Raw genomic sequence first — 15,539 nt, forward strand, 5'->3', positions numbered from 1 at the left:
CATGTACAGTACCTACTGAGGAAGAGGGAAGAGCCTGGCACTTCTATGGCGGGACATCAACAACTACGATCCTCCTAGGACCTGTCCCAGCCTCCCGGAGCTGCGTACATGCACACCAGACTGCACCTATCTCTATGGGAAAGCCCTATTGCGTCGGATTTGAGGTTTTGCTAGAATGTAGTGTTGGATCTGAGGTTTCGCGATAGCACAAACACGATTCTCTTTCTGTGATGCAGGGCTCTTATATTCTATATTGTTTGCACTCAGCAGCATAGCAGGTATCCCCCCAGTACAAAAGTAATTAGCCTGCCTGAAAATAAAGGCAGGCAAAAACATATGGTATGTACCAGGCAGCCAGCAAGATTGGGGTTAATGTGACTCATTAACCCTAATCTTGCCACTGTCATGTTTTAAACATGAATGGGGGGTCACTTATTTTTAATGTCAGGCTGGGCACATGCTTTTGGAGTAGGCCCCATGTGCCTTACATTAATAGTAAGTCAACGTACCTTCTCAAATAATGGGCAACGTGGGGTTAATGTGAGTTACAGAATACATGCCACTTATTAAACCTAGGTGCGTCTTATGAGGCGAAAAATACGGTAATGAAAAAATTTACGTCTTTATTTTTATATAAGGTGGTACAAAATCTTTGAGGGACATTTAACATTACATTTCTTTAAATGTATTGCTGATTCTTCCAGTAACTGGGGCGGACAAAGTAGTTCTAGTTACAGGGGGAAATACAGCCCCCAGAGAGGCTTTCTTTTTAGTATACTACTTATTGTAGAAGTGCACTATACGGTAAACTATCTTCCACCTGCAAATAAAATGCTCTCATTTTAGTGGCAAGCTAATTTACAGCAGATATTTTGTGAAGGAGCCTGCGCAGATTTAGACACACTTGAAGTAAAGGATATTTTGATTTCCCTCTTGTGCCCAGGCGTCGTGCCTTCATGTTTGGAAATACATTTTTCATAATCTTTCCAAAGTCAGCAGCACTTAGTGGGTGATAGCCAAGATTGTCACAATAGCTCCTGAAAGACAGAAGGATGATATTGATACAAGAATCAGAAGCAGGTAGACACTTCAGCTTAAAGGCATGGACACTATTAGTATAATAGTTATACTTACTGTCCTGAATCCCTCCATTACAGTGCCACCAGTGTCCTCCCCACTGGGCTTTGTTTTCCTGACTGCAGCAGTGACATGGCTGTACACAGCAGATGATCTCTGCAGCCAATCACTGGCCTCAAGGTTCCTGTTCTATATAACGCTGAGGTCAGCGATTGGCTGCAGCGGTTACGTGCAGTATACAGGCATTTCAATGATGCAGCAAAACAAAAGGACGTCCTGGATACAGCAGCAGGGAGGATATCAAATGCAGGGCTGAAATGGAGGGGGTTCACAACAGTGAGTATACATTTTCACCTTACTTGCCCCCCCCTTTTTTTTTTAATAAATACAAATGAACTTGACAACGCTATTAAACAACTAAGAAACTCGAGATTAGAGAATTAATGCTGGATATAGCTATACTGTATATTAAGGTATTGTGCAAGGAAGAAATAATCTCCAGTGAACGCAAGTTTCATCTTTAAAGTATCAATGCATACTACATTCAACCTACCAAGTGAGCAAATTTCCGTGTGAAGTTACGGTAATCTTCTGATAGAGGTTTGAATTAAAGGGTATCTGTTGATATGCTTTTAATTTGGTGCCTGTGTAAGATGCTCTAAGTATGGCCACAATCACAACGTAGCATACATGCAGTATTTAGGAGCCTCCAAAAGGGTCTTTCATCATGAAAATTTTCCTTTAGCGACTGCTAGTGATATCAAAATAGGAAAATGAACGGCCTCCACTATTCATTAGGACCCATTCTAGAGACAGGAGCATGTCCCAGAGGTGTGACCCGCACCTATCACACATTTAGGCCATACCCTACTCAATATGCCATAAATGTCCCAGATGGAAATAACCCTTTAGGAAGTATTTTTTTTAATTATGAAAACCACATACTGATATTCTTTTCTAATTTATTTTTATTCTGATCTGCTTTTATTTTTTGAATGTCAATTTATTTCTTTTTTTATTCTATTTTCTGTACATGATCATGGAAACTGCCAACTTACTTACGCTGCTGTTGACAATATTCAGAAATAAGCTTTACAGCAGCCACATGGACCTTACAAACCTGTACACTGGAGATTACTCACTAACTATGGGAGAGGTTTTAGGCATGCTCTATGATCTGTGCAGAGATAATTGTGCAGGGAGGGGCCGGAGGTGAGCGGTGACCATCATCTACTGTCAGTGGCGTTTCCAGTGTAATCTATATGTAGGTGTTCTCTTTCTTTTTAATGCAGGACAGACAATAGGAAGACTGCTGAAACGTGATCTCTGCAGAACTGGAAGCGTCAATCTGTTATGAGGTTCAGTGGCCAGGGTAAAAACAGCAAGATTTCAGGATCTGTTTTAAATAGTGACATAAAAAATTAAAACAAAAAAAAACTTAAAAAGTATGTTTACCCTCTTTTTGACCAATGATGTAAATGTATGCCATGGGTTGTACATATTACACGGCCCTGCTGCTGTTGCAACTGCTGTTATTGGAGACCACTACAACCCTGGTAGTTTAACCCCCCAGCTTTCAGCCCCTCCCCTGACGATCATAGAGTAGATGTGATTTAGAAATCTCATCCACACGCTACAGGAAAAAACGGAGTGTAAACTGGCTTACATTGTGTGTTTTCAATCCGCAGCAAGTCAATTTATGCTGCGGGTTTTACCCATGGCTTTCAACCGTGGCAATGCAAGGTTGAAAGTAGAAGACCTGACGCCCACCTGGTTGCAATGCCTTTGCAAAAACCAGCGCATTACAGGGTTTAACAAGCTTTTTGTTCTACTGCACACTTTTTACGTTTTTTTTTAATTTTTTTTTTTGCCAGGAGTTCTGGCAAAATTGGGTTTTCTCCCAATACTGTCTATATTTACCTATATTGCCTTTTGGGGATAATTCTGTTGTGCATATGTTTATTGGGGATTATTTTGGGGTGAATTGCATGTTGGCTTTATAGCGAAGCTCTCCTGTGGGGATTTGAATCTTTTCAGGATCAGTCCCTTTGACGGTTGCTTATGAAAATATTTTTTGCCCTTGACCAGCTTTTTTTTTTTTTTTTTTTTTTTTTTTTTTTTTAAGTTAAATTGTATTATATATAATGTATGTGCTATCGTTATGCTTACATGTGTGGTCTTTTCCTGACATGTATATTATGTAACATACATGTCAGAATGCACTCTGTTTTATTCAGTTACTTGTAGAGTAGAAGAAAAAAATATTTTTCACTATGTGGTTTTAATTTGTAAAAAACAATTAGGCCATACATTCCCAATTAAAGGGGTTGTCTCAGTTCAGGAGGTAACACTTATCCTATAGGCAACGTTAACACACGGCACTTACTAATGTATTGTTATTATCCATATTGCCTTATTTGCTGGCTGGATTCATTTTTCCACATCACATTATACGTTGCTAATTTCCAGGGGTTACAAACCTACAATCCAGCAGCGATGACCATGCCTGCACACTATAGGAAAAATCACTGCACACTCTGGTGGGAGCGCACATAGGAACGCATGCACAGCAGTTCCCATCCCACCCACCTCATATCTGAGCTGCATCGGAGGCTATAACCTCTGTAAACAAGCAGTGTAAAATGTGATGGAAAAATGGATCCAGACAGCAAAGGAGGCAATATGAACAATCACAATACATTAGTAAGTGGCTTGTAGTAACTTTCTCAACATGGTAAATGTCATTGGCTGAAGTGAGACAACTGCTTTAAGTCAAATGGCTTTACTTTAAATTGTTATGAACTTCATGGCTCACAGACAAATGTGAATAAATGTATTTACTGTGTGATTTAACAGTTTCTGTATAAGGATTAGAAAACCGCAGTCCACAGTAGGAATAGAACGCAGGTAACCCATTGTGTCATGAAGCTCAGTTGTTCCAAATGACATACCTATGGTAAAATAAAGTCAGAGCCTATGGTAAAATAAAGTCAGAGCCACAGGACAGTAAGATGTGTACACTGTACTTACTTATACTCATCGTAAACCTCCTGCTTTGGCAGAGAAGTCTCTGGGTGCTCCTCTAAGGTATTCCGAATCCAGGAGAATGCATGAGTTTGCTGAGCTCGGCTAGATGACAATGAGCTCTGATCACTGAGAATAGACAAAAAGAAAAAAAAAGAAAAAATCAAACGATGTGATCATGAGATATTTGTTAACATAGAAAAAAAAATGTGTGCATTCCAGTGAGTGATATACCCATTACGGCCAGCTAAGGCTACGTCCACATCTGTGTTTTTAGTGTTCCGGTGCTCTGTCCTGGCAGAGAAGCAGAATACCGGAATTGCTGTATCCGGCATAGCCAGACACACGTCAGGACCACCGGATCCATATTCATTGTAGTAGGATTCGTAGGGCGTCCATCAAGAATGCTGACTTTCTGCTGGGAAAAAATGCTGCATCCAGAAAGCAGCCATTCTTGCTGGACACATGACTGATCCCATTATAGTGAATAGGGATCTTGAGTGTCCGGCTATGCTTCCAATTCCAGTATTCTGCTCCTCTGCTGGAACAGACTACCAGAGGTAGCCCAATATTATTTAATGTAAACAGGTAAAACTACCTGAGCAAAACTAATAATCAGTATGACAAATAATGTAACCCCCACCAGTCCCGCTGGTCCTAGGACTTGCTTATTAAAATGCGGGTAGTTAGATTGTAGTTGACTGCTGCCAAGATATCATTCTCAGTAAGTCTGCCAGTGACTTTAAAATAATAAAGACTCTCAGATGTGCTTCTTACATGTAATGCAGGTGATCTGGACGGCTGTTTCACATCCATCAATAACATTATTATTTTTTTCAAAAATAAACCCATTTTTGGCATGCAAGCATTAAGTTTAACCAAGTTGACTGGCCGGATATTTAAAAAGTTTAAGAACACACCCGTCTGCTTTATGGGAACATGCCACATGAAAACCACATTAGTAAAGGGGTAAGATGGGAAGCCTATTGGTTCAGAACATAAAGTGAAACTTTGTGGTCTGTCGGCAACAGTGTAAAATGTAGGTTCTAGTTCAGGATGTCAGCACCTATAAGATCTCTGCACAGCTTACACGCCATAACTTTCTATTTTCTAGCATGAAACATATGAGGGGAGATTTACCAACATAATGAAACCTCTTCATCTTTAGGAAGGTACTGCACCACTTTTTTTTCTGAAATCTATGATTTTTTTATCTAGGGCAAAGAAAAAGGTAAGAGCAGCATAAAGGTCGCCAACGCCACCAGACAAACCTATTCCGTGTCTGTCTAGTTTCTGTCATTTTATCGGGCAAAATAACGCTGTATGCTGCACTACTGTGTCCAGCTTTTTAACAGAAACTACAATGGAGGCTCCTAATGAAACCTTCAAGGCAGTCATGAACCCAGTATTAAGCTCAATTCACAACACGTCTGCCGTTCAGAAGCATCTCCCTATTTGCGCGCCTAATGCCTTTTTTTTTCTATTCAGCTGTATACTTTCCAATACAAGGGCATCGAAAAGAGAAGACACAAATCTCCCATATGTTGTGCAGTATACCTTTTTTTTTTTTTTTATAATCGGAATCAATGGCAGACATATGCAACTTTATAGCATCCAGTTTTACGCAGCCAGAGTCATTATTCATGAGGAGTCCTTCCGGCTCTCTGATAAATAACTCTCTGGTTAGCTATCTGCAGATAACTGAGGCCTGTCAAGACCATGCACCAGTTTATTACGGTCTTTTTACGAGGAGGTTTAATAATAAAGTAAAACTGCATGTCAAATACTTTATGGGAACCTGCCAGCTACATTATACAGCAGTATTCTGAGAATTAGGGCTCATGCGCACAAACGTATTTTCTATATACGTTTCCATATACGTTTTTCGGGCTGTATGCAGAACCGTTCATTTTAATGGGTCCGCAAAAGGTTGCTCGATGTGCATTCAGTTTCAGTATGTCCGTTCCGCAAAAGGGTAGAACATATCCTATTATTGTCCGCATTAGGGACAAGGATAAGACTGTTCTATTATGGGCCGGCTGTTCCGCAAAATACGGAATTGCACATGGACTTCATACATATTTTTTGCGGATCTGTTTTTTGCATACTGCAAAATACATATGGTCATGTGCATGAACCCTTATGTTAATGCCTCATGCACGACACCTTATGTATTTTGGGGTCCACAAATTGTGGATCTGCAAAATATGGATACTGTACATGTCACATTTTTTGCCAACCCGCTGGGTCTGTGGTCTGCAGTTTTCAGGAAATTATAGGACATAATCTATTTGTGAAGTGGACATACAGATAAAGAAAGCACACTGATAGTCTGTGTGTTTTCTGTATCCATAAGTCCACAAAATGCAGACCACGGGTCCACTGAAGTCAATTTACCGGATCCGCAATTTGAGAACAACAAAACAGATACAGTCGTTTGCATTAGGCCTAAAGGAGTATTCCCACAAAGACCACTTAAAATCTATCCACTGGTCCCATACCAATCACAAGAACAGCAGCCCTGTGTCCCCAAGACTCTGAATGGAGCAGCAGTGAACATGTTTAATGGCTGCACCATCCAGATGGAGGGCACAAAACCCCTGTTCTCTTGACTGGAGTCCCAGTAGTCAGACCACTCACCTATCACAGGCTTATTACCTGTTCTGTGGATAGGTGGTAAGCGGTCATTCTGGGAACAAAGCTTTAAACTCACACAACCAATGCTGTCATCCAGGGCTCTATTCATGATGATTTCTCACCATTGCCTACCTAAGTGAACATTTGTGTCATGTTGCGACAAAATACATATTTAAAGGGATTCTGTCAGCCCGATTTTCGATACTGAGATTTTGGTATCCTCATATTAGTCTCCATTATATCATTAAAAATATACTAGTTTTACCCTTACCTGTCATTTCATTTTTGATAAAAATAGGTTTTTTGTATATGGTAATTACCTTCTTAACCTGCCCAAGGGGCTGTCCCTCTGGCCGTGTGTGCCCAGCCGCGCCCCTGATCTCTAAACCCAGGGTCCCCCCGCTGTTAATTTGTTCCCTCCTCTCCGGCCGTTTTGTTTTCTTCTCAGTGCGCCGTAATCCCGTACATGCGCTGATGTCCGGGCCCGTGCAATGTCTTGGCAGCAGCCTCATCGAGTGTGATCAGCGCATGCGCGGGATTACGCCGCACTGAGAGAAAAAAAATAAGGCGGGAGAGGAGTGAAGAAATAACAGCGGGCGGCGCCGGGCTCAGAGATCAGGGGTGCGGCTGGGCACAAACGACCGGAGGGACAGCCCCTTGGGCAGGTTAAGACGGTAATTACCATATACAAAAAAAACAATTTTTTATCAAAACTGAAACGACCGGTGGGGGTAAAACTAGTATATTTTTAATGAGATAATGGAGACTAATATGAGGATACCAAAATCTCAGTATCGAAAAATCGGGCTGACAGAATCCCTTTAAATGTACACATACCTTTTCTCCACATTGCTAGGACCAGAAGGCAGTTGGAGGTAGAGGTAGAGTTTCTCAAGATCTGTAAACTTCTCAACTTCTTGCTACGCAAATAAAAATGTAAAAAGCAAAAGTTTAAAACCCAAACATTACAAATATATAAACATTAAAATGTATGTACATTAACTATAAAAATTCAAATTGTAAAGGCTAAAACACTAAACTGACAAACCAAATGAGAGGGCAAACACTAAACGGTCTTCTGAAGTTTGTGAAAACAAGTCCTGGACAAATCTGGTAAAGAAGCAACTTGGTTTGGGGATGTATGGGGATGAACAATTGCTTGTACCTATAAAGAGATGATTGCTGCATGTAAATGCAACTATCATCTCTGCTCAGCGATCAGGTAATGATCAAGAACGAACAGATAGTTTCCCATCACTGCCCATGCATGGGCCCCTGCAAAGGAGCCCTGAGAGTACAATCACACACTGCTGAAACGCTGCAGATTATCTGCAGGAGAAAACGAACCAAACGGTGCATTTTTGGCATAGATTTCTTTCAGAAATGGTCTGATTCAATGCAGATTTCACTCTCTGCATTGCAAAGGGTGATATCTGTAACAAAAATCCATAACACAAATGAACAGGCTGCAGCGTTAAAATCTGCACCTCAGGTAAATTTCCGCAGCAGATTTTTTCCGCACTCACTTTGCTGGTATGGTAGGGGGATTTTCTGCATGCAGAAAATCTGCAGCGTATCTACTACATGTGAACTTACCCTAGGACTCCTTGCAGCAGATCATTTCTGAAGAGAATAAAGAGCTGGGTATGTTGAAATACAACATAACCACAGTAAGTCCTTGTTTGCAGTGACAGCAGATGTCTGCCGGATTTGTTTGCCAACTGTAACCATGGAAACACATAGCACCATGGGTTAGGCTCTGTTCGTACTTCCATCACAGTCTGTTTTATTCTTCCATCTGATACAATGGACACCCATAAGTGAATAGGGTCTGTTGTGGCACCAATGGTGCTTTTCTGCTAGTATCATAGAGCAGAAAAAGAGAACTTTTAATCCAAATGTTAAAGGGAACCTGTCATCAACTTTATGCTTGACCGTACTGAGGGCAGTATAAAGTAGTGACAGAAATGCTGATTTCAGCGCTCTGTCTGTCATTTATAAGTTAAAAGTAAGTGGTTGCCGAGAACCAACATCACAATCATTGCAGACTGGGCCTGGAAAAAGAGTCATGGCCACTGGAGAAGAGTCCTGGTTATTCATGAATTCCTGCTCTCCTGCCCACCTGCTGATGGCTGACAGTCTTCTACCTAGTTGTCTCCCTTTCTCTCTAGGAGAGAACTGCCAAACATCAGCAGGTGGGCAGGGGGAGCAGGAGATTATGTATAACCAGGACTCTTCTCAGGCAGATTTGACTCTTTTCCAGGCCTGGGCTGCAATGATTATGATGCTGGTTCTCGGCAACCACTTACTATAGCTCATGAGTGACACACTGCTTGGTATCAGCATTTCTGTCACTACTTTATACTGGAGCCAGCAACCAATGATTATGGTCAAGGCCATCAGCGGTATCTAATATACACCGCATAGAAATATCCACTGGAAGACGCTGGACTGATAGGTGCACATCATTCCACCTACAACTTCCTGATCACGTGGACTGTATTACGAGGCATCGCCGCAAGTCATGTGGGACGTTACAAGTCACGTGGGACGCCACGTTGGTACCGCGAGACTACACAGGACGCCGGTAGCAGGTACACGTAAGACAGGAGACATCCGATACACCATCCGGTGGTAAGATCTTTCAATTACGGTGTTCTAAGGGAAGTGCCAATCGACTGTCTGGCGATGTAATATATGGTCACCCATTTGGCCTAATAGATACGGACCGATACTCATCCATCTTACTTATCACTGCAGCGGCACGCCCCTGCTCACCCACATGGGACAGTGCATGTTAATCAGATCATTGTCTCCTATACAGGTGACGTTTTGATATCCTTTTGTGTTTAAGTCAGCATTTTGGATGTGTCATATATATCGTTTTATGTCAGCCACAGTTTAGACGTCTTTTTATATGCCAATTTTTTATGTCATTTTTTATTATATTTGATGTTTTATTAGTGTACAATAAATAGTACTGTCTGCTCACCTGCTACCATAGGCTCCTTGATATTTGAGTGCCCCTCTACTTTTACAACTACTTTATACTGCCCTCAGTGCGGTCAACATAAAGTTGATGACCCGTTCCCTTTAAAAGGAGTCCAATGTGTAGGAGAGCTATATATTTAATTCATTTTCTTTTTAGAAACATTGTAGCTGTATGTAAAATGTTAGCACAGGTAAACATACCCTTGATTTTTAACCAAATAAACATAGATACTAAAATATAATTTTTGATGTTTATAAGCGCCACAATTTTGTGTCGATATTTCAAGAGCTGCTGTGTGGGGCTCATGCTTGGTCTGACAGTTGTAGTCTGACCTATCTCTGCCTAGTCTTGGCTTCCATTCATGGGCTGCAGAGCAACCTTCCGATAGATATGTCCCATCGGTCAACAATAGCTACAATCATTTGCGTCACGGGAAGACAGAGATGGCAGAAAATGGTCTAAATCAGCCTTTTTGACCAAATCTCTAGTGTACGGCCACCTGAGGATGGCTGACTTCACTCAATTTATTATTATTTTTGTGCAGTTTAGATATGGAAATAGGATCGAATCTTTAAAAAAAAAGGAGTAAATATCATAATAGATTTATAGATCCATCAAAATTTGTAAGGAAATGGATGCAGAGATTACAGCACTGAGGGGAAATTATCATTCCATTTGCATCAGAATTCTGAAAAAGAACAAATTCTGGTGAAAAATGTGCGCATTTTATGGCACCATGCCACCTTTAGGGACCTTTCACACGAGCAAGTTTTCGACAGGCGTGCAATGCATGAAGCGAACACATAGCACCCGCACTGAATCCTGACCTATTTATTTCAATGAGTCTGCGCATATGAGGATTGTTTTTCACGCATCATTTCTGCGTTGTGCGAGAATCTCAGCGTGTTCTATATTCTGCGTTTTTCACGCAGCCCTGGCCCCACAGAAGTGAATGGGGCTTCAGTGAAAAATGTATTGCATCCGGATGCAAAGCATTTTTCACTGATGGTTGCTCAGAGATGTTGTTTGTAAAGCTTCCGTTTTTTTTTTCCATGCGCGTGAAAAACAAACATCAAAACTGATTGCACCCGTGCAGAAAAAACTGAAACACTGAATGTAATTGTAGACAAAACTGACTGAACTTGCTTGCGAAATGGTGCGACACAATCCGTATCGCTCGTGTGAAAGAGACCTTAGGGTTCCTGCAAATGGTGCAGATTTATGTGCAGAAAATCTGAGTGAAATTTGCACAAAAACTGTAAAAAAAAACTCTGCACATAAAACTGCACTATTTATTGCGGTTTTGCTGTACTTTTTTGTGCGGTTTTACGGTCTATGTTAACAACCCTATGGAATTCTATGGGGAAAAACATTCATGGACAATTGACATGGTGCAGCTTTTAAAATCTTAAAGGGGTTCTCCGGGCTTTTAATATTAATGACCTATGGGCGAGGGTCCGACACCCCCGCCAATCAGCTGTACGAGGAGACGGCGCGCGCAGTGCGCACATGCTGTCTCCCTTTTCTCTTCCTGTTCAGCGACGCTGTCACATAGACATGCAGGAAGAGAGATGGCACGTACACACTGTGCGCCGTCTCCTCATACAGCTGAATGGCGGGGTGCTGGGTGTTGGACCCTTGACGATCTGATATTGATGACCTATCCTGAGGATAGGTCACTATTATGAAAAAGCCCCGAGAACCTCTAAGAAAAAACGTAAAGTGTACATGAGATTTGTCAAATTCACTTTGCTAGTACTGTATTACGCCATGGTTTTTCTACACGAAACCCGCTGAGAAAAACGATGCCTAATCCGCATTGTTTGCAGCCACCCTTAAAACACCATCATTTAGAAAAGTGTCATCTCACTCTAGTAGGGGGTGGCATAAAAAAATGAAGTAACAATTCTAGATAAATTAGGCTAAATGCACACGATCAGGATTGTGTGCGGATTTGAGTGTGGAAAATCCGCACCGTAGGTCATGTACATTGTATTCTATGAAAATTTGAAATTTTCATTGCACACGATGCAGATTTTGACCTGCGGTGCGGATTTTAAAATTCGCAGCATGTCAATTCATTTTATTTTTCCTGACCGTATTTTCTCCATTCACTTAGTAAAATCTGCATGCGGAAAATCTGCATGCAAATCTGCACCAATTGATGTGGATTGACCGCACGGATTTGCCTGCGAACACCTGCAGATTTCAGTGTGGATTCTCCGCACATGAATCCTAAATGTGTGCATGTACCCCTAGAGGCGACATCAAACAACATGCAACATTTGATCAATGTGGTGCAAACTATGGCAAAGCAGACCCTGGAAAAACGGATTTAAAAAAGACCCTCCATGATAAATTCCTCGAACTATGTCAGATACCGAGCCCTAGTATACATTCTTTACCTAATGTGCAGGAATATTTCTAACATAAGAAGAAGCTAAATCTCTGGTATCACTAGTTCTATGTCATGTTTCCATTCTGTAGTATTTCTCTTCTCTAGTGTGTTCTCAGCTCTCGTAAACTATCTGGTAACAGATTTATTATATTTTGACTGTTTATGTATTTGGCAGGAAGACATCAAATGTGATCCAAATCCAATGAATCTAGTAAGACAAAGCATCAGGTCCACCCTCCAGCGCAGGCTGTATTTCCCCAAACCGCTGAAAACAAGTCATTGACTCTCTCTTAATCTGATTACGCTCTCCAAAATTAAATGCGGCTCTAAATACACCAAGCCTTTTAAAAATACTTTTTTTTCTGAGGGGCATACTGTAAGTAAAATATGTTTGTAATGAGGGTATATGTTTTTAAGGAGGGTATAAACTTGTAAACTGCAGATAGAAGAATAAAATAAATAAATCTCTATTTCTCAAGAGTCTGCCTTATTCTTGTCCATTGGTTTTGCATTGCTGCCCCATTGACTTGAATAAAGATAAGCTGCCATGCAAGACACAGCCCATGAACCAGAGTGGCACGGGAAAAGGAGAAAACCTAAATCTAATTCCCAACAACCCCTTTAACCAGTTCAAGACCAGCCATCTACCCCTCTTCCTGCACTCTGACCAATCAGTGTCGTTACCAGCTGAGGGGGCGACCCTACGTACTTTGCCTGGTCCAGTCGGTGCTTATAGGGTACACAGCCCTATAACTTGGTAAATGGGAGCCCCCGAGAATTGTTATTTTATGAAAAATAGAAGTATGTAATAAAAAAAAAAGACATGTCAGTAGAGTCTAGGGGTTAACTAGCAAAAAGCACATGAAAACAACAAAAGGCCTTATTCACACAGTCACTGTTTGGTCAGTGATTTCAAACAGTGATTGTGATCCAAATCAAGTGTGGAGACTACAGAGAAATAAGATAGAATGCAAAGATGTGTTCCTGTTCTGTGTTTTAAAGGGAAGTGAAGTGTAATGTGGTAATCTGCAGGCAGCATGGTACAGAGCAGGTGGAGCCGAGAAGATTGATATACAGTTTTTTGGGAAAAGATTCATTAAACTTGTATTTTATTAATTTAAATTCCTGCTCATTCTGGGCTGTGAAGTCCAGGAGATGGCCCCATCAGTGATGACAGCCTTCCCGCTATGACTGTGTATACAGAGATAGCTGTCAATCATTCCAAGGAACGCTCCATTGCAATCGTTGCCCTGAGAGTTGGCTCACAAGCACTGACTGTTTCAGTGAGGCCTTACAGACTGTCTTCTTTAAACATCTATATAAAGTGATTCCTGTAGGTACTTTATTCCATCCAATTAGATCTCATCTGCTAAGAATCTACAATTAGACTGCTCAGCATATGACGATTTACAGGCACTTAAATGCTATAAAATAGAGGGTTTATAACGTAACTGGATAATCCGGCATACATGTAGGATAGCTTAATCGCTGTCTAGACTGAGATTATGATGGTTAATGCCAGTGCTAGAGAAATTAGAAAGTAGACAATAGGCAGTGTAAAAAATATGTCTGTACGTAATAATATTCAGAATTTGTCCAATAACGCACAAAGTGTTGGGGTTAGATATGTTTCTAGGGTCTTGTACGATCAATGCCTGTTAAGACCTAATTGACAGCCCATCTGGTTTGGGTTGGGTGTAGCACCAGAACAGCTAAAATTTACATACATTATTAAAAAATATATAATATATAAAAATACTTTTCATGATAAGATCTAGGTCAGTGAAACTGCGGCTCTCCAGCTGTTGCAAAACTACAACTCCCACCATGCCCTGCTGTAGGCAGTCGTTGCAGTTCTGCAACAGCTGGAGAGCTGCAGTTTGCCCATCACTGATCTAGGTGAATAGCCAATTATATGACATTTCAAGGGTTCCACGTGTTGAATCAAAAGTATTATAAACTTTGACTTTAAAATCGTTTTTGGGCTTAGGGGAGGTGACAGAATCCCTTTAATTATCTTATACCAACACAAGATATAATCAAACCATACAAAATTGTATTATAATCACTCTAATACACACGATTGACAAAACACAGAGATAAAAACTAAATTAAAAAACACTAGGGTTGGGGAGTGGACTGGTGGTGCTTGTATTTTGCTGTGGACTATATTGTGGTCAGTATAAATTGTAACGTTGTCCCCCTCCCTTTTTTTGGGAGATGTCACTAACTTTTGGTGATTAATATTAAAGGGAACCTGTCACCTGGATTTTGTGTATAGAGCTAAGGACATGGGTTGCTAGATGGCCACTAGCACATCCGCACTACCCAGTCCCCATAGCTCTGTGTGCTTTTATTGTGAAAAAAACCCAACAATTTGATACATATGCAAATTAACCTGCGATGAGTTCTGTACGTGAGATGAGTAAGGGACAGGACTCATCTCAGGTTAATTTGCATATGTATTAAATCTTTTTTGGGCGGAATGGAATTCCGGAACTATTCATTCTATGGGGCAGCAGGATGTGCTGCCCGGATCCGGAATTGCGAATCCGCACTTCCGGGTCCGCAATTCCGATCCCGAAAAAAATAGAACATGTCCTATTCTTGTCCGCAATTGCGGACAAGAATAGGCATTTTCTATTAAGTGTCGGCGATGTGCGGTCCGCAAAATGCAGAACGCACATCGCTGATGACCGTGTTTTGCGGATCCACACACAGACGTGTTAATGGACCCTTAAACTGTATTGGCTCTTCACCTATCTGATACTGTACGCCTTCATGCTCCGTGTGTGCCATAACGGTGGCGCTGGTGATATTTTGTTTGATGTACGAACTCTTCTTGGTCTATCAATTTTGTAGCCAGTTGCTGTTGGTGCCAGTAGCCATTTATTAACCTACAGTATTTAATTTATTCTTGTTGCTGACTGCGCATTTGCACTTGCACTTTATTAATTTTTTTAGTTCACCAATCATGCACCACCAGCCATAGTGTTTTTTTATTTGGTTTTTAACCCTGTGTTTTGTCAAGCATGTGTATTACAGGGATTATAATAAATTATACAATTTTGTATGGTTTGATTATATCTTGTGTTGGTATATTATTTCATATGATTTAGTAAGTATCCATATATTCTTTTTGGTAGAGACAAATTATCTGAGACAACACCTTTAAGGACAAGCTTAAATCCATGCAGTTCTACCCTAACTTTATTGCAGTCCCATTCCTCTGTTGACTTGTTTGGGGACGAACTGCAGCTTGAAATGGGTCTGAATAATTTTTTTGTCGGTGTGTAAAATAAATAAATACATACAGTACATACAAATTATCTTACCAAAATGCAGTCCACTTTTGACTGTATGGATTTACTACGAGAGAGGGGAAAAAAAAACAATAGTTACACTCATAGT

The 15,539-nt window shown here is 40.8% G+C and overlaps 1 protein-coding gene across 1 annotated transcript in view; it reads right to left on the bottom strand.

Moving 5' to 3' along the window:
* Positions 1-15,539, bottom strand: part of LOC122924165 (DNA-binding protein RFX7-like) — a gene marked incomplete at its 3' end in the record, with an annotated part of 87,377 nt that overhangs the window by 16,468 nt on the left and 55,370 nt on the right. The window contains exons 2-5 of the mRNA XM_044275103.1: positions 15,464-15,497; positions 7,576-7,658; positions 4,108-4,230; positions 921-1,037 (exon numbers count right to left, since the gene is read on the bottom strand). Of these exons, the coding sequence (XP_044131038.1) occupies positions 921-1,037; positions 4,108-4,230; positions 7,576-7,658; positions 15,464-15,497 (357 nt within the window). The remainder of the gene's footprint in view (positions 1-920; positions 1,038-4,107; positions 4,231-7,575; positions 7,659-15,463; positions 15,498-15,539) is intronic.

The sequence above is a fragment of the Bufo gargarizans genome, unplaced genomic scaffold, assembly GCF_014858855.1.
Source record: "Bufo gargarizans isolate SCDJY-AF-19 unplaced genomic scaffold, ASM1485885v1 original_scaffold_882_pilon, whole genome shotgun sequence".
NCBI lineage: Eukaryota > Metazoa > Chordata > Amphibia > Anura > Bufonidae > Bufo > Bufo gargarizans.